Raw genomic sequence first — 21,701 nt, 5'->3', positions numbered from 1 at the left:
CGTTACAATTATTTTATTTTCTTAAATACAGAATAACAGGATATCCCGGAAATGAGAATGGTTGAGGAAAATATACTACTGGCTCATCCAAGTTAACATTTTTCAACTCATGTGGGTACACCTGTTTAGGTAACGGGTGTTTCTTCCAAAGTGGTATGGATTTAGGAGTCTGTAAAATAATAAATTTTATTTGATAGATAATATTTTTTTATTTATTTAAATAGTGCTTATTTTAATACCAAATTACATTATTAGCTTAGTAGGTAGATCCAGCCTGGGTTTGCAAGTTAAAAATAAATCCTTGCTTTTTTAATAATGATAAGTAAAATAAAAAAAAAGGTGTACGACTATTAGTAGTAGGTAATATTAGTAGTGGGGCCAAACATTAGATTGTGACCAACTTCCAAACTATCCCATTTATAATATAAAAAATATTGTAATGTTAAGTTTGCCCAGTTGACTGGATATTTCAAAACATACATACATGTACTTCAAGATCACACTCAAAAAATATTTTTATAGATAAGAATTATGTATATTTAAGCATGTGGTACCTAAATCCTTCATAACTACATATAGGACTCAACTACTGTTTGGCTATACCAACCAGCTCTATGAATATCATTATTAATGTATATATCAACTTAAAAACACTTCGATACTTACTGGCATAGCAGCATACATCATTAAACAGAACAGTGAAACGATGTAAGGAGTGTAATAAAACATTTGACGTATTTAACAAATTTTATTTTTGTTATTACAATGGATTTCAGTTCTGTAATTACAAATGTAATTAAAAATGTCATTAAGAAATTTAATAAGAAAATTTAGTAATAAATTAAATTTATTACATTGTTTAGTGTACTGCAGGGGCCAGAACTGTTAGTACCAATGTATTAAATTGTATTGGAGATCTACTGCCTCTAGCTTTTGGTTTAGACTGGATATGTTTTGACCACCTACAAACATGTAACAATGATTCTTGCTCTGAAATTGTGAGACGTTCCTAGAAATGACATAATTTACTTAATTATTAACAATGAAATACTTGTTGAATATACAGAGTATGTACATCCAGAATTAAAAAAATATATTAATATTTTGAATCACTCCAGACATAAATATATATTATTCATTATAGCTAAAAATATTTTTTTAATTTTTTAAAGTTCAAGTTTTATTATAACTTCTATTTTTAAATTAGAAGATACTATGAATAATTACTGTAATTGTGTATTATATATACTTACAACCAATGGATATAGTGCATGGTATGCTGCAATATCTGTTATGGTCAGGTAGTTTCCAGTTAAATATGAACTATTCCTGAGCGTACTATTAATACCCTGAAAAGATAATCAATATAACAAACTGTAAGTTAATTTGTGGTACAACTAAAGTAATTAGGGATATATTAAGAAATTACCTGTAAAAAGTTCTTAGCAAAAGTAGGATTTGTAACAGCTTGATTAATGTAAACAGCTAAATGTTCAAGCCATTGATAACTTAAAAGTTTTTCCTCTAGGCTCATAGTGACACCACTCTTTTCTGCTAATCTCAATAATATACTAGCAAAGCCTTCTACATTTTCTTTATCTAGGACAGTAGTTAATACCTGCAATGATGTATAAATTATAAAAACATACGTATTTAACTATCCTTTACGAATAAAAGAATAAAAATATTCATATACTTTGTCAGTATTGTAGCACAATGGCCCAACAGGTATATTAAGGTACTTTCCAATAAACTTAACCACATCCATTTTTAAATAATTTAGTTTTTATTTATAATAAATATTGTTTAGTTTTTCGTAATGTTTATAACCTATTTACTAATTCTCTAATTCAAAGCCAAAGATATTAAATGTCAATGTTGAATGTTATCATTGAAGTCGATTCGATCGATTCGATTTTCCTATTATTGCAATAAACAAAAATTAACAAATTGCATAATTTGATAGAATGTACAAAATCAATGCGGGCACTGGGCAAAAGCACTACAAAAACTAATTCGTTAGTAACTTTATATCCACGTAAAATAATATAAAATAAAACTGTTAAAAATAATAGAGTTAAAGCAAAAAAACAATGATGATACACATATAGTGTAAAATTGAGAACTATTAAATAAAAGTTTCTTCGATTGAGAATTGAGAAGGTCAAATTCTCTATCAAGAAGTCTAAAAGTTTTTACTATCTTATCGATAAACATATCGCTTATATAATCTTCATTCAACAAACTTCATCAAATCCGTGTTGACACTTGAAACTTGACACTGACGTTTGACAGTGTCAAGGCTATCGGTTTTCTGTTCTCTCGGTGATATTTCTGCAACAGAATACTAACTAAATAATATTAGAAAGAAATAAATACTCATGAAATTTTGAGTATTCCGAGGCCTTCTTAAAACTAGGAAGTATATAATAGGAGGTGATAGTTTTAAATATAAAGAAACAACAATATATTGTGATACAATATACATAGATGAATAATAGAACCATTGTATCTACTAAACGATAAACAGTCGTTAACATATCCTAAATGGACAAAAATAGACCTTAATCTGGTTTTATTCAATTCGAATAACTTTTGATTTAGTCTTCATGTTGACTTTATGCCATAATTACTTTGGAGTGACATCTAATAACAAAAATAACAAAGATGATGGTCAAACTTTTAGTAAAAGAAAATTTGCCTTTGGATTATTTATTCTATTTCTTGTCAGCGTGTTATGGGTTGTGTCATCAGAGCTGACAAAGGTAGTTTTGTTGACTAGTAATTTGTTTCACTTATTGTTCTTCTAACTGACATTAACCAGTTTATTTTTATTTCAGTACATATATATAGAAAAGAAACTTGAAAGACCATTTTTAGTGACATACGTAAGGAGTTCATTGTTATTTGTGTATCTTGTAGTATTATGTTTCACTCCACCAACAAGAGATCCCTGTCAGCCTGCGGATTACACTGTAAGTAAATGTTATATTTATATATGGTTACATAGCGTTGCCTGTATAAATTACTGCAAGGCTATAAATCAGTATTCAAAAACAAATAATTTAAACCGTACAGTAAAATTAAAATAGCTTTTTGATTACTTTAAACCCTTTTTTTGAATTCTTATAAAAAATTAATATGTTCACCCTAGTGTCACTAATGTATTGTATTGTTTTTAGCAACTATTAGAGCCAACTGCAGAGACAGATGATGAGAGCTTTTACACAGAATCTAACAACAGCCTGGTATGCAATATTTTTTTAAATCTATTTAATATATATATTTTTTACTTTAACAGTTACTATTTAGATAAATATTTAAAAAATACAAACAGATAATTTTTTTTTCCCTAAACAGTACTTAATATATCTACTCTTACAATAATTATTAGCCAAAGATCAAGCAACCATACTATTATATAATTTTATGTATAGAAGATACATATTTCACCTCATAATACATAATAGTACTGTAATAAATATATTTTATTTTAGGGTGATTCGACTTTTGTTCCTGTACGAGCAGGAGAAACTACAGACAGTGATGACGCAACACCGAGAGCTGTACGATTCAATAAAGTAGCAGAAGTAAGTTATATATATATCATTTACAAAGATTAAAAGTAAATGGATGACTAATTCTATTAAATACAAAATCTATGACAAAAAATATGCTGTTTGTTAATGGATATTCCAAATTTAAACAATAACTAGGACAGCGGTTCATATAAAAGATAAAATGGATTATATTTATTATATTTTATTTCCCCTAATCAATAAATTTTGTTTGATAAAGCTACTTACGCAAATTATGTAAATATATTATCATTATTAATCATTAATAATATTCAAACAATTATCTGGAAATAGTTATGTTTAATTTTATAATAATGGAAACAAATACTTCCTGAGTTTCTACAGATGCAATATTATTTTATTAAAATTATTCAAACTAATGTATGCTGTTGTGTACTAGTCTCAATATTAAGAAATATGTGAGGGTACCATAATTCAGAAAGTTAATCTCATTAATCGCTCAATAAGATATAATTATAATTCTTGATAAAACAATACAAGCCTGAAAATGAACAACATTGTCGTTGTATAATTACAAAAGGCAGATTACAAAGAAACTTTTCCTGTGTTTATTTTTTTTTTTTGTGTATTTATTTATTATCTACACAAAGTCAGACCCGTCTTAAGCACAACAAACCTCAGATGCAAGAAGTGTTCTGGTTATCTTCCCTCACCCCAGAAAAATATTTTTAAAGCATTTGACCATCAGTGATCACTCCCTGAGGCGTGGCGCCCAGGATTTTTGCAACCCCATCAACCTGGATTAAGAAGTTTATGTAGTGATATTGGATATTTGTTGTTAAGGTGCGTGTAATGTCAGCGGCGATGGCAGGGGAAGCGTTGTTGGCGCGCCTGTCGTGGTCTGCTTCCATTCGCGCCACAGAGTACGCGCAGCGTCGAGCCGCAGCTGCTGCTACAAGACGACATCTAAAACTTGCTCTTGTTTTTTGTGTACCTGTGAGTATGATTATTATATGCAAACCGCGAATGGCGGCACGGCGGCATTCTCATTCAACTGGTATATTACGTACACTCGCCATTCGGTCATTTATTTCTGATGGGTTGGCGATCCGATAGGACGTGACATCCGAAATGAGATCAAAGAAGCAAGAGAGTGTAAACACTGCTATTAAAGCCCAGGACCTCGTCATTTGCAGCCATCTAAGCTAGCGACAAGACGAACGGCTGTTACTCGATTTGTATATGTGTGTCTTTACGTCAGTTGTGTGATTATACATTGTTTTAATAAACCACGTAATTACATAATGGCTACGTAATTTTACTTTATTCTCAGGTAAAAATTAAACTATCCTTTTCTCAGACAGAATTGTTGATTTAACATAGTTTTATTTTTTTGTTGATTACGCGACCTCTGATATATAGGAAAAATAGTTTTAATACAATATTGAAGTTATTAAACCAATTATGTTATCGGTAAAACCCCAACAACAATGAGTTACATAATTATAATTTAGTAGCTAATTACGACATTTTACTTCGTTAATGAAGTACAATTTGCATATGTTTAATAATATTTTGTTTATACGAAATATTTATTTACATTGCACGCGACGTAAAGAGAGGTGATACGTGTTTATCTGTATGTTTACGTTTAACTGTATAATATATAATAGCTTAATGTCGTTTACTATAAGGAAACGGGAAAATTCCTACTCTTTATGTATTTAATAAATAAGACATGAGTTATTTGCCTGTAATGACCAGATAATGAGTGAGACAAAGACAAAGAGAGCTCTCTTTGTCTCACTCGCACGGTCCTACACATAATTAGTAATAAAAACTCGTAACCCACCAAAGACATACATATACTATAAGGTCTTGTCGCTAAGTAACGATATCTTTCATTTAAACCTGCAATCTTACAATTATCGGTATAAAGTAAAAACGCGATTCGCATAGATCTTCTTTATTGTTTTTCTGATCTTAAATGTATTTGTCAGTATATAAATGTCCAAAATCTAATTAATATGACTATATTTTGCGTACTGGACTGAATTTATAGAAAAAAAGCAAACCGATACAGTATTAAAAGTGCTTAATTATAATGATATAATTTATCTAGTACTCGGGCTACGGTAGAGAAAAACCGCTATGTAAAAAATATATTGACTCATGTACATACGTTGATGGATAAATATCCATCAACGCACATTGGAAGGGTGCGATGGAATCGACTCATTTTACTTTTGCCCACCTGTGGGTTGTTTATAAAGATATTAAATTATTTTAAATGTTTCTTTCGTTTTAGTGGTTTATCGCCAACTATTTATACCGCCTCAGTTTACTTCACTCATCCTCATGTTCAGCGACTCTGTACACATCGACGACTGCAGCGTTCGCACTATCGTTCGGAGCACTTTTCGCTCAAGTACCATCCGATAGATTTTCTCTCTCAAAATGTGTCGCTGTCCTGCTCACTACAGCGGGCCTTGTAAGTATTAGATGGAATAAAGTATATGTTTCAATAGGTTGTCGTCCGTCTTACCTTCTTTTATTGTTTTAGGTAATTTTGGGTGTATCAGAGAGTCATCAAAGTAATTGGACAGCTGTTTTAGCAGCTATAGGATCTGCTTTCTGTTACTCTTTACATCTCATGCTATTTCGACAAGAACTGAGGAAAGGGGATGGAATTAACTCCTTTTTACTAGTTGGTAAGTTCATCACAAATATATATTTAATTACTCATTTATTAATAATTATCAAATACATATAACGCATATAAATAATACCACGGAGCCTAAAAGAATATTTCGATGTAGGTGTGGTGGGTTGCGCCTGCGGCTGTCTGGCATGGGCGATCGGTGGCGTGTTGGCTGTCAGTGGTGTTGAACGTGCCGAGCTGCCGTCTCCAAGACTTTGGAGCTGGTTACTATTAGATGCTGCACTGGGACCGCTGCTGCTGGAATCTTTATGGCTGTGGTGAGTTTGTAGCTTTAATTTCAAAGTGACAATAAATACTGAGTCCCACTTTGATCAAATCCTAACATTATCAAATTCTATAGGTTGTTCCACAGTTTTAAACCAGAATAAGCTATGTTAAAGCTACCTAAAACTAATATTTAAAAAAAGAATTAATCAAATAATATATTACATAATATACAAACCCATCAGCGAAAGCATAATAAAGCAGTGTTGCCGTTAAAATTTACCAAATAATTTAAATGCATTTTACACATTGCCCCGACCCGAAATAAATGTCAATGGGGTAGTAATGAGGATCGTGACAGGGGCCGCTGCCTGACGTCGACGGCGACGGCGACGGCGACGCTGGCGCTGACGCTGCCGCTGTGCGCGTGCGCGGAGGCGTGGCGCGACGGCGGCAGCGCGTGGCGCACGGCGGCGGCGCTGCTGGCGGGCGCGGGCTGGCTCGTGGCCGCGCTGCCCGCGCCCGCCGCGCTCGCCGGCCTCGCCGCCCGCCTGCGCGCCGCCGACTCGTTCGCGTGAGTCCCTCTACGTCTTACCTAGATTATATATATATATATATCGTACCTACCTTTGGTAATTTATGTTGTATTTTTTAGTGTAAATACCATATTTTTGAAATTGTTGTAGAATTGTAATAAAATTTAAACCACGCAAATTAGCTGAGCTATATAACCTTTTAGTTGTAGTAAAAAATTAAGGTATTTTCGTCAATTAATTAAAAAAAATGTTTTCAATTTAATCCTTTAGAATCGAGCTATTAGTTTACAAACAAAAATTATTTTTTACATTTTGAGTTATGTCGATGTTTTAACATAAAGGACTAAATCAAAAGAACCAACTTTATTACCGTGGTGTGTGTGAAACATCATATTACTTTACTTGTGTGCATTCACTTACTGCGAAAATACAGTTGTCACTATATTTTTTGACACTTTCCCAGCCTTGACTTGACTGCTAACTGACCATATAAATAATCAAAGATGTACGTTTCAATGACGTTTTCCTATGTAATACTTATCCCTAGTAGGAAAGCAGACGATATGAAGTAACGTACTGCAAACTTGTCTGAATCAATTATTTTGAGGTCAAACATAAATTTTATTACTTATATATTCAGTATTAATATATATGAGCAGACGAGAATTACGAAAATGACTATAAGTAGTATACTATCAAGAGAGACGCTGATAACATTAAAAATCTTAGCTTTAAATTAAATTATAAATCTGCCAATCATAACCAATAGCTGAAACAGATTTTGTTTTACAATTCGACGTATGCGCTATTCATATAATAAAGATCAACGTTAATAATCTCTTTATAAGTAGGAATACACAAGTCCGCATACATTAAAAAAAATCAGAATTACCTTTATCAATAAGATAATCCCTTGATGCTATAATTAGTTTGACCCACCAGTCTTTAATCTGGTAGGGCCTTTTATGTAGTTAAGCAAAAAAGGCACACGATACAAATGATTAAAACACTTGACTTTTTAATTTGATAGAGACGAACACGTGGATCTTAACAGATCATTGTGGATGTGAAGTCTGGCAATAACTACTGAATTTTCATGTGCTCGGTGGTGAAGGAAAGTACCGTGAGGAAACCTACATGTGTCTAAGGAAAATTCAAATAAATTGGAGCAACGTGGCCGAATAAACTCCAAACTTAACCCAGCTGTGTGATATTTATAAGCCTCTGCTATTTATTAATTTATGTTTTTTAATATTACAGAGCAATAAGGAATATATCAGAATTAGACGAACAATCAGAGGCCCTGATGTCGTCAGAAGAACCGACGTAACCCACATCGAGTGCGCGTTATGGAGTTGCTTCGAGTGTGAACAGCACAGAGTTTGTTGTGTGAACACCTTTCGTTATTACTAGTCTAATATGTGTATAGAATATAAAGAGTACCAAGATATCCTTAATTTTCAATAAATTGACACCAATATTTAATACTTCAAGAAGTATTGTTTTCTGTTAAGAACGTTTTTCCAATCAAAGGTGATGATTTATAATTATAAGTCGCCGCATTTTCAAATGACACGTAATATAAACAAACCAGAATATCCTTTATATTTTCTGTAATATATTATTAACGATCTTGAAAGATTTTATACTCTATTTTAACAAGCATTTAATTTCATTTTTCGAAAATAATTTAGGTGATGTTTTTCCAAACCAAGAGTAAAATAAAGCACGTAATTAAAATGGTCCTACATTAAAGTTATACATAGAATCGTCATAAGATCTTATGGTATATGACCGCAAGCGTTCACTTGGTAATCATTAATATGTTCCTATTAAGCGAATATGGTCTATAGTTCCGAATACCCTGTAATCTTTCCTTACTGTTTGATGACGTAAATCATATAAATATATGAATTATCCGTTTACTAATATCGAAACAAAGGTTTTATATTTATATGACTAACTCTAGTTTAGTCTATGGTATTTGTTAATCTCCGATATCGTATACATTTCGTGTCATCGGAAAGTGTGACAACTTAATTATAAATGTTATATATACACTAAATAATCATTCCACTATTCGTATAGTCCTTTCCGTTACAATACGTATTCATATATTGTAGATATTCTTGTTTTATATTCGTTTTCTTTTTAGGTACTGATAATTAGGTCAATTTTATTAAAAATATCGTTTTATATATTTTTGTTCCGAATATAAATAAAAATAAGAATTCATACAAGTTTCGCCTATACGACAATATTTAATTTTCAGGTCACTTCCGTGCCTTTTATCTCTAAAATTAACTTGTAAATTAAATGACTGTATAATATCATGATCAATTTTATTTTGTTTTAATAATAATCAGTATTTATTAGTATGAATATATCGTGCATTTGTCATGTATTTAATGATTTACAAAAAAAAAAATCTTAGAAGTATAAAGCACTAAGTTGTTTGATGTACATCCCACCCTTTATTACTTTATCTCGCTATTCACTCCGTACAAAATATTTTTTTTATTAAATGTTTTGACGAAAATATATGCCATGTTAAACATAAAGTACGTTTCGTGTAATTTTGAGAACTAAGAGCTAAAACTGTGTTATTTATTAAGTAATAAAAGTATAATAGTATATTTATTTGTCTATATTTATTTAGAAATTTTAGTTATTTGCAAATAAATACTTTATTAGATTTATTTCCTTGAACATAAAATAAAAATTATGCACAAAATTCTATGTTTACATCACGATACTATTACACTATTTATTTATGAAAGGTTCATATTAAAATGATATTCATATAATATTTTATATTAAATACAAGAGTTCCAACTCTAATATAAGGTAATAAGGTTCGGTAACGCAACCATAAAAATTGACAAGAAAAATGATATTGAGTTTAACACACATAAACGTATTTATAAGAAAATGTAGTTTATATTTTTGTGAAATAAAATAAAAATATATCCTTAAAAACCGGTTGTAAAAAACGAACTAACATATTATTGTGTCATTCAAATAGTTTGAGTTGTACTGAAGTTTTTTTTAATGTTTTAACTATCATGTTACACAATATTGAGTTGATTGCTATTTTTTTTGGACACATTTGTAGCAATAGATTTTATAATTTAGTGTTTAAAATGTAATAAATGTAATAAAACCTAATATCAACAATTTTTTTTTCTTTTATTTATGTACTAGTTTTCGGACGCGTGTTAGTGTTCATAGGTTTTAAGTATAAAAGGGAGCCTATATCCTCCCTTGAGATTAACGCTAGCATACTAAATTTATAAAATACAAATAAATTATACCTTTTTATAATATTAATATAGATGACATTTTAGTGGACACATTTTCATGCAAATAGGGAGTTTGGTTCAAAGCGTCCCAACCACACCGTGAATAGTCTATTCCAACGACAAGAGAACAAAATAAAAAAAGCAACATTGACATTAAATTGATACCACATAACCAATTAACGAAAAAAATGTGTCTGAACTAAGAGAGTTTCTCTGAAACACGCTGAATATAATAGTACAAATTTCATGTTTGCGTTCCAAAAAATGATTAATTTTCCCTTTTTATTTATTTATAATCAAAATCATTTATAGTTTAGAGTTGAGAGTTGACATGTTTACAGTTTAGAGTAAATGAACCGTCGTCAGATTACATTTTGGTAAAAGAAAAATTGTAATAGCAGGCAAAACTTTTTACTAAAACTCGTGAAATCTGTTTTGATAATCGATGAAGAAATTGTGTAATATGTATTTATATACGCTATTCTATTCAATTCTTAGTTTAATGGCTTTTAGTTGTGCCGACAGGGCACAAATTATTTCGCCAATGTCACGTAGAAGGAGAAGATACGAAAGAGATTGATTGGTAAGAGTAACCATAAGAGGAGAAAAGTCAAATACATAAACAACATTTGACAGCAAATTGACGCGATATCATTGGTCGAGATCTTGATTAATCTATGATATTCACTATGGATTTGCGAAATGGCGTTTAGAATGTCAACGAAACGAAAAAAATACATCGGAATTTTAGAAGTAAAATTAAAGTGGATATTAGTAGTTAACTGTAATCATTTTCTATCATAAATAAATATATATTCATTACAAACTCTTAGTAGTGCACAATATAGCTGAGCTATTAGCAAATCGCATGAAATACGTAAATCTACGATTTCTTTACCTTAATTTCTACTTCCATTGGAATAGGCTATATATAATTTCATTCGGATTTTTTTTTAATCCAATAAAGAATAACTAATCGCAAAGCATCAAATAACAAATATAGTTTAAAAAAAAAAACAAAAGATGTATAATTCGTGCTAACTTTAGAATTATTTTTTTTATTAAAAAAAGTCATACAAATTGGTCTAACGTGTATGGGAACAAGGGTAAAAGGCTTTACGAACACAATTTAATATTATTTTAGTTCTGGAAACACTACTGTAAAAGGTAGTGGTAGGGTTACCGGAAATATAAAATAAACGTCAACTTCAATAATAATAACTAGGTTATGAAGTAATTTTATTTTGCAAAAGTACTGCATTTCGTTTTTAAAGTTTTTGTACTCCGTAATCGTATTTGAAACGGACGAAAATGCCTTTCTGAAAATGTTTTTATGTTATAATAAAATGTCATTTGCTATAAAATTAACTTTAAAACAGGCACTGCCTATAGCGAGTCGGTCAAGTATAATTTTACAAAATGTTTACAATTATAGCTCCAAAGCAACATCGCAAGATAATTTTTATAACAACTTTACGGACTGGGAGACTTTAAGCAAGAAAAAAAAGGTTAGCAAAGCAATGAGAGCCTACTTAGAAAGAGCCAAGGAACATGATGAATTTATGAAGAAACAGCAATTCGAATACAACATTGGCAAAAGGCATCTTGCAAATATGATGGGAGAGGATCCAGAAACGTTTACTCAAAAAGATGTTGACCGCGCTGTCGAATACTTATTTCCCAGTGGCATATACGATCGCGCTGCTCGACCATTAATGAAACCACCAGAGGAAGTTTTTCCGGCACGTAAGGCTGCCGAATTTGATGAAGCAGGATGGCCACATCACTTTTTATTCTATACTGGCAAGCCAAACTTTTTCAAATTATTGTATGATATCACTGAAAATATTCAAGACTTGTACAAGTATGGGGATAAAGTAATTAGAAAAAAAGAAGTAACAGATGAAAAATTATTGCTGAATATAACTGGCAGTGTTTGGCTAACCAAGGACCAACTTGAACAATTGTTAGTTGAAACTGTAACTGATTTAGAATATGACAATTTTAAATTAGCCATGGACAGACTTGTGTCCTTGCCTCACTCTCATATATACAAAGATTTTATTGAGAAGTTTAGAAAACCCCTGGCAACTCAAAGATTTGCTCTAGAAATCCCTAAACCAAGTTATGATGAAAATGGAAATGCATTTGTAACAACATATGAATGTTTGCGTAAAAAAGCCAGGGGTGATGTCACTATTAAATCCCCAGGTACTGGAAAGATTACTATTAATGGGCAAGATTTGACATATTTTGAAGATACACAATCAAGGGAACAAGTCATTTTTCCGTTAATTTTTACTGGAATGCAAGATAAAGTAGACATAGTGTGTAACATAGAAGGTGGAGGGCCATCAGGACAATCAGGAGCCATACGATGGGGAATAGCTTGGGGATTACGGAGTTTTGTCGATAAGGACATGCTTGAAGCTATGCAGTTAGCTGGCTTATTAACAAGAGATCATAGACGTCGGGAACGAAAGAAGCCTGGACAACCTGGTGCAAGGAAAAAGCCTACTTGGAAGAGGAGATAATTATTCTGGTTTATAAAAGTGTTAGATTTAAAAATAAAAGTATAGATGTGACATGTTTATTCATTTTAATATCAACCTTTCTTAAACTTTTTTTTCATAGTTTTCTTTCTTCCACCAATTTTTTTCTGGAACATAGTATTCTTTCTCTCTTTATTATAAATTCTCTTTTTCATAAGTGATTTTAATTCTCTCCTCTCTTTCTGTACAGTGTTTTCATTAGTCTTACAGAAGAATAATAATCCATCTTAAAGAAAAAATAAATGTTAATTGCATATATCTCTTAATTTACCACTAAACATTTAAATTATAAATGAATATTTAGCATTACCTTTCAATCTGTTATCATCTGATGAAAAGAAAAACTTTTCTCTCCAGACCATTTTAGTTTCAATTTTCTCCTCCACAACTTTATCAGAATTTTGATTAGTGTCTTCTTCATTTTCTGACTCCGAAGAATCATAAACAAATGGATTTTTTTCACCAGGTTCCAATGGATTTTTGACCTTTGATAACTTTTTACTTGGAAGGGAAATATAATTTTGATCTTCTTCTGGAGTTTCTGAATGAAACATAAAATACATTCAATTATAATTACATTTCCATAAAACAGTCATGAGTATTAAATGATAATAGTTGTATTTAATTATAATTTCAAATATCAGAATATACAATTGATCATTATTTAACATGCAAATTAAAATATAGCATTAGATATGGCTTTTTTCTTTGTTTAAATCTACCAACCTTCCTGAGCAATATCATCCTTTGTAAACAAACTCCTTAAACTAAATGAATTTGGCTGAGTAATAGCTTCTTTTAGTGTGTCGCTTATTTTATAAAATTGTTCCTTTGAAACTTCAACTTTTTCCACAACGGGTTCCGGTTGTGCTATTTCCTCTTCTTTAGATTCCATATCCTTAGACTTTTTCTTCTTAGATTTTTTAGTTGATTCTTGTTTTGTTTCCACTGGTGCTAAATATTTCGCATGCTCTGGTTGCATTGGATCAAATCTAAGCATCCCTAGTTTTGTTCTAAAACACAAAATATGAAAGAATAAGATATTTACATAATTTATTTAAATAGTAAGATTAAAGCAAGTTTTTGTTGCAAAACTTACTTTATTTTATTTGTTGTATCATATTGATTTTCATATCTAGATTTAATAGTAACTCCAAGTACATCTTGCAAAATATTTAGTTGTTTAGACTTTTCATCAGCTTGCCCAATCTCAATTTCATCTCGTTGTTCTCCATTGTCTTCCTTTTCACTTGCCGAATCGTCTTCAACAAACCTTTCGTCCAAGACGAAACGTTTATCAGATTTATATCTTGATTGTAAATCTAAAACCTAAAAAAGTGTAATGTAATATAATAAATTTCAAATATAAATTTTATTTTATTGCAAAGTATATCATTTACCAACTTACCTTTTGTCCTTTTACACCCTCAAACTGCTTTTTTATTTCGAAATTGATTTCATCATCACTGACTTCATCTTCAAATAAACTTGCCTTTCCATTATGAGTTTGTTTGACATTTCCACTATTTGGTAAACTGTTTTTAGCTGAATTATCTTCCTCTGTGTCAGAAAATATCACCTTCTTATTTGGTTTTTTATCCTGAAAATAAATGATCCTTTTGTCAATACTGTTTCTAAAATGCGCAACAAATCAAGTATGACTAGTATCATTTATATTTAAACAACATATTGTATAAAAGTAATTGTAGGTAAGTATATTGCAGATGCATTTTTTTTGTTTTAAATTTTAATAAGATAAACTGTCAATTTTATTGATCTATCTTTAAAATATTTTATTTTAATGGCCATGAATATAGTGTTAAAGTAGAGTTATTTAGAGTTGTTTGCACAGGAACATGTCAAAGCTCATGTGTTTGTATATTGACTATTTAAATTAAGCTAAGCAAATTGTATATTTTAATACTCACAATACTTATTAAGCCAGATTTAATAATATTTTTCTTCTCGCTAAATTCCTGTCTCTTTCTTTTCATTGACTCCAATCTCTTCTTGTCAGAGTTTTGTTTCTTTTCATCATTTTGAAATGTGCTTTCTTTTTTATTATCGTCTTCATGATTAAATGGTATTGTTGTAAAATTTTCTTTTTTATTATAATCATCATTGGCAAAGTTTGATGATAAATTATTGGACTTTTCTGCATATTTTACTTTGTTTTTCTTCACAATAGGGGTATCATCTATTTCATCATCAATAAATTTCCTTTTATTTAAACTTGGCTTGTCAATTTTGGGAAAGGTATTAGCTAAAGAGCTCACCGGTGCATTTTCAATCTGAAAAATATCACTTGTACATATTTTACAAGAAAACATTTATTTACAATTTTTTTACAAAGTAAATATCTCACCTGTTTATTGTCATTTCTTTGAGATTGTTCTCTTTCTCTTTGTAACCGTTCTAAAAAGCTCTCACGAGCTCTAGTCACATGTAATCTATTTCCTTGAAATTCTTCATTGGAAAAATGTTTTATACCTTAAAAAAATGTACAGACTGTAATGCAAATATTATATGCATTAAACTTCAGTCCTTAGGCTTCATTAGCATGGTTGAAAATAAGTTTCTAGTTCAGGTTTAAGGTTATAAAGTTCTCAGTAACAGTAGTTACATTCCTAGGTTCAAAAAGCATGGAAAGCCATATATCCTACAGCTGACATGTATCCGATTAAATTGCCGGCCCACATATGAGATTAAAGGAATAAAGAACCCCTGTTTTCACATTTATGTAATACAATGTAATCTACAATTAAGTATTGCCGTAGCCAACAGCGGACGTTAATAAATGATATTAATGTTATTTCGTTAGGGACCATGATTATACATTATATTGACTTTCAAGAATAAAGTTGTTAACTTAGTAATACTTACATGATTCTACATTAAAATTTGACGCAGATATTGTTACGAAAGCAAAGGTTTTTTTATCACTGTCTATACCAGGCTTTGATTTTAAATCGAAATTGGTTATGTCGCCATATGAAGAAAACGCATCTCGTAAAGCCTTTTCATTGAAATTATCTGGTATATTTCCCACAAATAAACGAGTAGTAAAAGCCATTTTTTATTAAATATAATATATTTAATAAACACTCATATTTTGTCATTAATAAATAAAAAACAGCATGGTTATATTTTTTTAAAGTGTGATATATGAAATTATGAACATGTCTTTGACATTGACACTTGTTGACGGACATCGACATTTGACACAATCACAGATAATCACAATAAAATTAATTATTTTGTAGTACACTATCAAATATATCAATTATTACCTTTTTGTGGTAAAACGTATTTATTGAGTAAAAACAATTTAAAGTTTTAATAAAAACATTTACTACTTTCGCATTTCAAGTTTAAATCTTAGAGATTGCCACTTCGTCAGATTCCAAAAAAGTATTACATAAGTAAATAAATAGCTTGACTTATTAATAAAATTAAATTATCGGTCGGTAAGTACCTGTAGCAACTCCTACAACTTCAACTTCTTTTCTGTCGGTAAACATTTTAAAAATAGAAAATAATATATTATATCATCTTTGAGCTACAGTGTGGCTTAGAATATTTTATCTGTAGCTATCTCTATTTATATTTTATCTGTTACTTATAGTTATTTATAGATCACTTAATAGGAACGTCCGTTAAATCTCAAATTTAAATAAAATCGACGCTCGCTATCGCTGTATTAGGCGATATTCTGTGAAAGTCAATAAAAAACTAATGTAAATGTTTTAATTTTAATGTATAAAACTTTCTATAAATAAGTGACATCAAAATGTCGGACAGTGACGAGGATTTAATGCCAAATAATGTTCTTAAATATCAACGCGACCCAACCGTAAGTTTTTTTGTTTTGTTTTAGTTTATTTTCTAAGTAAACAATTATTATTTTGAAATAATTTAAGTAGTTTAATTACCAAAGGCTTGTTTTTAGTTTTTAATCTAATTTTACTTTATAATTTGTCTTGTAAGTTTTGTGATACATAAGATTTACAAAATAAATAATGTGTACACTTCTAAACAACACAAGTGATTTATATAAATTTTAATTACAGACTATCAACGCTAACTCGAATTTTAATAATACAAATATAACAGGCTATACATTTCGAAGCAATATGATGACATCTACTTTTAATATGCCGCATTTAGAAAGGCAAAGATATGGCATGCGAGGTGTTGATAACAGAAGCATGTATTATAGAAGAGAAACATCTCCGATGTCACTTAGAAGTTTTCCTGACTCTGGTATACAAAATTTTCACAATTCATTATACACTCGTGGTATGAGCTCTCAGAGATCAGTTTTTAATGGAAGAAGTGGATCACCGGTGTCTATGAGAAGCATTGGTATGATACTTATTTTTAAAGTTTTATTATTCTGTTGATATTACTGTTGTGTATATTAAATTTGTTTAAAATATATTTTAGGCTATGAATACTTTTTAATTTTTATACATTAATATATTTTTGTCTATTAAAATAAAAGCCTGAAGGAAAATATTCTTGAAAATTATTATCAAAACATGTACATATTGTGATAAATTGCACTGCAGGTAAAATGAAAGAAAAACTGACTAACGGAAAACTAACCTGCTTCTTTCTGAAATTTCTGATTCAGTGATAGTATATTGAAAACAAAATTTTAAGAAATAATTTAGTATTCATTTATGTAATTACAAAACTAACTAATGTTTTTTTGTTATAGTAAATATATTTTAATCAATGTCTTTTTTTTAGATTCTAATGCAAGTGTCAGTGCTGCCGACATTGCATTGGCATTCAAAAATGTAAAATTTAACAAATATGATTTAAGAATGATAAAAGAAGCTTACAATAAATTTATGAAAAACAGGGTCAGAAAAAAAATCGAAAAGCGACGTAATCTTAAGTTATTTCTGAAAGGCAATAGAAAACGATCAGGTGAAGACTCAGGAGAGCAAGGCAGTGATTCATCGATCAGTAGTGATGATTGTAGATCATCCAGAACAATACTTCACAAAGAAAATATACCGAGATCCATACACAGACCTTTGAAAACACATGATTTATCACATTTCAGGACTTCAATAAAAGAAAGTAATATGTATAAAGACTGTACAAATAATTTTAAACAGAATTCCCTAAGAAATATAGTTGCAGTAACTTCTTTAAGGCAGAATCACATACCTCAAGAAAACACTGAAAATACCTCTGTGGTTATGCTAAAAGAGAGATTTAAAAAGGGATCATCATTTTTATTACCATCCCAAAGGTTTAACAAATCAACAGTAATGAGTAATGAAGTATCACTAACAAATTTCATACCATTTAATAATATTAATAAAGATGATCACTGTATAGTAACAGGTGATAATATAAATCATGATACTGATAGTGATAAGGAAGAAATTTTTTCACAAAATATAACAAGAGATGTCATTAGCCAGCAAAATTCTAATCAACAACGTAAAAGGATACTCGAAGTTGAAGAAACAAATGCATCTGACAGAAAGAGAAATAAGATTACCATGTCACCTATAAAAAGGAATGACTGCATATCTAATGATATTAATATTCAAAAAAATGACTTCAACTTCAAAAAACCACAAATGCCCATACGAAAAACCTCTATTGCAAAAAAAGATCAAATTCCAGAAATATTGATAGCTAAGTCCCGTCAGCCTCTCACTGGAAGTTTGGAAATTGAGTTACCAATTGATAAATTATCACAACCACAACATAAATTACACAATCCTGAAGATAGACATGCATTGGAATTACAGAACAAATACCTACAAAATACTGAATTAGAACCAGACTGCTCTAATCAAGCAGAAATTACATACAATTCTACTACAGACGTTTCAATGAAGCCCAGTTTCTTGAAGAGGAAACTCTTTACACAAAAATTGGATGTTGCTGAAAGTAAAAATATAAGTAACGATAATTTGGCAATACACAGCCCACAAAACACAATATACAGTGCATGCAGAGAAAAAAACAAAGTGAGAAAGTTAGTTTCATCGCAATCGTGTCTGAGTCGTGATGTTGGGGATGATAATGTTTTGGATTTAATACATAAGATTGTCCATCCTGATCAGATGAATATCACAGCTGCTACAAATAGGAAAGACTTAGGTAAAAGCAACCATGAAAATGATGATAAGTGGGATGTGGCATCTGTTATATCAATGTGCAACAATGATGAGGGTAGTGACACTTACACAGATGAAGAAATATTTAAAAATACTGAAAATAGCAAAAAAACCAACAATAAACAAGTCAATAATTCTTTGTTAACTACAGATAAGCAAACAACTGCAAAATGTAAAGTAAATGATGTTCAAGTAAAACCTAAAAATCAAGATAAAAAATTAACACCGCAATGTAAAGTTGTGATACAAAAATTGCAGCTAAAGCCTAATCATTGTAATGATAATAATAAATTACATGAAACACAATGTAAGTATATTCAAAATGATCAAGGGAAAAATTTAAATATAATATTACATCATATTATTTAATGATTATTTTTTTAGGTCATAACAAGAGAACTGTGTCCAGCTGTGTGAAATCGTTTTGGGATACTGACTTCGAAAGTGACATGGAAGAGAGATCTATAACACCATGGACATCTAGAAACGTAACAAAGCCAGGTAAATATTTGAAAACTATAACTTAATTTAAACTTTTAATTCAATTAAGAATGAAGTAACTAGCAAAATATTTTTTCAGATAACAATACTCAAAAAGAAGTTGCAAGCAACTGTTCAAAGCTAAATATAAATAAAAGAAATGTTGCAAAAGGTACTATTCTAACTGTAAGAAGTTTTCAAAATAAGGGTATCAATAGCAGTATGTCATGTAGGTCAGATATTAGTAGAATTTCCAGAAGAAAAGAATCTGATAAGTATCAAGAAAAAATTGAAGAAAATAATAATGAAATGCTAAATAGGACAACTAGATCTAAACAGAATGAAGAAATAAAAACGACAGAACAAGTAAAAGCAAAGGAACAAGTAGTACCATCCTCAAAAACAAAAAAAGAATCCAAATTAAAAAGTGAATTAAGTAAAGACAAAGAAAAGTCGAATGTGAAAACAATTAAAACCAAAGAACCAAAAACAAATAAACAAAGTTCACAGGATAGAAACGAATGCAATACTTCTAGAGAAAGTCTCCGACTGAAGCAAAAAAGAGAAAAGGCTAATTTAAGTACCCAAGTTAGTGAAACTACCACCAAACCAAAACGAGGAAGACAATCCAAGAATACAAAGGAAAAGAGCAATGAGCCTGTTCAGAAAAAACATCCAGTAGCAAATAAAAAAAATAACGAGACATCTAATAAAGATACAAAACCAGCTAAGAACCCTACAATAAAGAATGGCACGTTAAATAGGACTCGACAAACGCCTAGAAAAAATAATGAAAAAAAGCAATTATCTGCTACAACTGAACAGTCAAGTTTAAATATTAGTAACATTTCCAGCAGAAGTTTAAGAGTTAGATCAAAAAATGTAAAATGAATGGACTGTCGTTTGTTACTTGTCAATAGTGATGTACATTAACTTGTAGAATAATGAATTTTCAACTTATACAAATTAAAGTATATTTTGATATAAGAGTATGAAATGCCTCTTTAGTTTTTTGCCGTATCGGCGGGACCGCTTTAATAATATATTGAGATATCATGATAATTTTTTGATTCCAGATATTTATATTTAATATACATGTTGCGTAATTTATTTACTAAAGAAACGAATCGCATTGTTATTGATTTTCAATGAATACACTTTAAAATGGTTAATAGATTTTATGTAATTTGTACATATAAGTACATTGTTCGATTTTTATTCAATTCATGTCTGTCAATAGGAGTTATTAGTATTAATTTTAATTTAAGTATGACATTTAAAGACGACCAATTCTTCTATAGCTAATATTTAAATTAATGTAATAAGAATTATTGTAAAATAAATAGTGATAATGGTTATATTTTTTTACTTTCCTGATGTAATCTATACTAAAATTATATAGAGGAGCGTGATTTTTGTGAGTTTGCAGCCTTGCGGAAAGTACCCACAGCACCTATTTGAGAAATTCTTTCACCTTTTGAAAGATGCATTATTCCAGTTGCCTATATATGAACATACCCATTAGCTAAATTTATGATCTTATTCGTCCACTAGGTCGTGCATCTTAAAAGCTTCTTTGCGTAATGAATTACAGTTACAAGACAATAATGTATGGTTGAATTGTTCTTAACGGAAAATTCGCAATACCGGACATATATCTTCTTAAATTAATTCACAGCATACGTTTTTTCTTTTTGATAAGATATAATTAATTATCAACAAAAATAATTGTGGTGTGCGTTGCAAAAGCGGCCCAGTCAGCTAAGCGGAGTGGACGGTGTCGACTTCATTACATATACATTTTTGGTACTGATTTTTCTTATACCATTTTTTTTTCGTTTGTCTTTCAGATAATGTATCTTGAACAGGAGATTTCATCTGATATAAAAATAAATATTGATAATATTTTACGTCATACGTGGATAATTTGTATTGTTTATTACGTAACATCACAGGTTTTGATTTTAAACTTCTTTCATGTGCTTTCATCACATCAGCTATATTGAGTTTGGCTTATGTGAATTTAATATTTGTTGTTGTTCATACATATAAAATAACTCAGGTGATTACTTTCTTAGTTTGAGCCGACTGTATCAAAGTAGATTGAACTGCATTTGAATTACACTCCAATCTTGTTCAATTACTGTTGTTGATCATACTTGGTATCAACATACGTCTTATTTTGCATTAATTTTCATCACAAGTGAAAATTAT

At 30.1% G+C, this 21,701-nt stretch overlaps 5 protein-coding genes across 5 annotated transcripts; 3 read left to right on the top strand and 2 right to left on the bottom strand.

The window, feature by feature from the left end:
• Positions 1-734: 734 nt before the first annotated feature.
• Positions 735-1,836, bottom strand: LOC113399615 (uncharacterized). The gene is made up of 4 exons (XM_026638794.2): positions 1,697-1,836; positions 1,430-1,618; positions 1,254-1,349; positions 735-1,009 (listed from the first exon to the last, which is right to left on the bottom strand). The coding sequence occupies exons 1-4, from the start codon at positions 1,766-1,768 to the stop codon at positions 860-862; spliced, it is 507 nt and encodes a 168-aa protein (XP_026494579.2). The 5' UTR covers positions 1,769-1,836; the 3' UTR covers positions 735-859.
• Positions 1,837-2,266: 430 nt separating this feature from the next.
• LOC113399398 (solute carrier family 35 member F5) lies at positions 2,267-10,178 on the top strand. Its single transcript, XM_026638520.2, has 10 exons — positions 2,267-2,765; positions 2,841-2,975; positions 3,183-3,248; positions 3,498-3,590; positions 4,383-4,535; positions 5,848-6,030; positions 6,103-6,250; positions 6,359-6,518; positions 6,827-7,039; positions 8,262-10,178. The coding sequence occupies exons 1-10, from the start codon at positions 2,610-2,612 to the stop codon at positions 8,329-8,331; spliced, it is 1,377 nt and encodes a 458-aa protein (XP_026494305.1). The 5' UTR covers positions 2,267-2,609; the 3' UTR covers positions 8,332-10,178.
• A 1,302-nt stretch (positions 10,179-11,480) lies between these two features.
• Positions 11,481-12,888, top strand: LOC113399445 (small ribosomal subunit protein uS9m). Its single transcript, XM_026638591.2, has one exon. The coding sequence runs from the start codon at positions 11,629-11,631 to the stop codon at positions 12,835-12,837; it is 1,209 nt and encodes a 402-aa protein (XP_026494376.2). The 5' UTR covers positions 11,481-11,628; the 3' UTR covers positions 12,838-12,888.
• On the bottom strand, positions 12,880-16,042 carry LOC113399222 (probable RNA-binding protein CG14230). The gene is made up of 8 exons (XM_026638305.2): positions 15,739-16,042; positions 15,221-15,345; positions 14,784-15,146; positions 14,264-14,455; positions 13,955-14,184; positions 13,582-13,868; positions 13,166-13,396; positions 12,880-13,081 (listed from the first exon to the last, which is right to left on the bottom strand). Exons 1-8 carry the CDS (start codon positions 15,926-15,928, stop codon positions 12,909-12,911), a joined length of 1,791 nt encoding a protein of 596 aa, XP_026494090.2. The 5' UTR covers positions 15,929-16,042; the 3' UTR covers positions 12,880-12,908.
• A 433-nt stretch (positions 16,043-16,475) lies between these two features.
• LOC113399143 (uncharacterized) lies at positions 16,476-20,838 on the top strand. Its single transcript, XM_026638207.2, has 5 exons — positions 16,476-16,708; positions 16,926-17,220; positions 17,611-19,314; positions 19,392-19,508; positions 19,588-20,838. Exons 1-5 carry the CDS (start codon positions 16,646-16,648, stop codon positions 20,376-20,378), a joined length of 2,970 nt encoding a protein of 989 aa, XP_026493992.2. The 5' UTR covers positions 16,476-16,645; the 3' UTR covers positions 20,379-20,838.
• The last annotated feature ends 863 nt before the right edge of the window (positions 20,839-21,701 follow it).

The sequence above is a fragment of the Vanessa tameamea genome, chromosome 18 (assembly GCF_037043105.1).
Source record: "Vanessa tameamea isolate UH-Manoa-2023 chromosome 18, ilVanTame1 primary haplotype, whole genome shotgun sequence".
In the NCBI taxonomy this organism is placed as follows: Eukaryota; Metazoa; Arthropoda; class Insecta; order Lepidoptera; family Nymphalidae; genus Vanessa; species Vanessa tameamea.
Note: the sequence above shows the minus strand (reverse complement) of the source record. Positions and strands in the feature narration are given on the sequence as shown.

What these genes read in the sequence shown, in the direction of transcription:
- LOC113399222 (XM_026638305.2), bottom strand. Translation starts at nt 15,928, where the DNA reads ATGGCTTTTACTACTCGTTTATTTGTGGGAAATATACCAGATAATTTC. An exon ending in AAATTTTAATGTAGAATCAT is followed by an intron (nt 15,346 to 15,738) that starts GTAAGTATTACT and finishes CATTTTTTTAAG; the next exon opens with GTATAAAACATTTTTCCAAT. An exon ending in AATCTGGCTTAATAAGTATT is followed by an intron (nt 14,456 to 14,783) that starts GTGAGTATTAAA and finishes ATTTATTTTCAG; the next exon opens with GATAAAAAACCAAATAAGAA.
- LOC113399615 (XM_026638794.2), bottom strand. Translation starts at nt 1,768, where the DNA reads ATGGATGTGGTTAAGTTTATTGGAAAGTACCTTAATATACCTGTTGGG. An exon ending in TGTGCTACAATACTGACAAA is followed by an intron (nt 1,619 to 1,696) that starts GTATATGAATAT and finishes ACATCATTGCAG; the next exon opens with GTATTAACTACTGTCCTAGA. An exon ending in ATGCACTATATCCATTGGTT is followed by an intron (nt 1,010 to 1,253) that starts GTAAGTATATAT and finishes TGTCATTTCTAG; the next exon opens with GAACGTCTCACAATTTCAGA.
- LOC113399445 (XM_026638591.2), top strand. Translation starts at nt 11,629, where the DNA reads ATGTTTTTATGTTATAATAAAATGTCATTTGCTATAAAATTAACTTTA.
- LOC113399398 (XM_026638520.2), top strand. Translation starts at nt 2,610, where the DNA reads ATGTTGACTTTATGCCATAATTACTTTGGAGTGACATCTAATAACAAA. An exon ending in CAGAATCTAACAACAGCCTG is followed by an intron (nt 3,249 to 3,497) that starts GTATGCAATATT and finishes ATTTTATTTTAG; the next exon opens with GGTGATTCGACTTTTGTTCC. An exon ending in TAACTCCTTTTTACTAGTTG is followed by an intron (nt 6,251 to 6,358) that starts GTAAGTTCATCA and finishes ATTTCGATGTAG; the next exon opens with GTGTGGTGGGTTGCGCCTGC.
- LOC113399143 (XM_026638207.2), top strand. Translation starts at nt 16,646, where the DNA reads ATGTCGGACAGTGACGAGGATTTAATGCCAAATAATGTTCTTAAATAT. An exon ending in GGTGTCTATGAGAAGCATTG is followed by an intron (nt 17,221 to 17,610) that starts GTATGATACTTA and finishes TCTTTTTTTTAG; the next exon opens with ATTCTAATGCAAGTGTCAGT. An exon ending in TAAATTACATGAAACACAAT is followed by an intron (nt 19,315 to 19,391) that starts GTAAGTATATTC and finishes TTATTTTTTTAG; the next exon opens with GTCATAACAAGAGAACTGTG.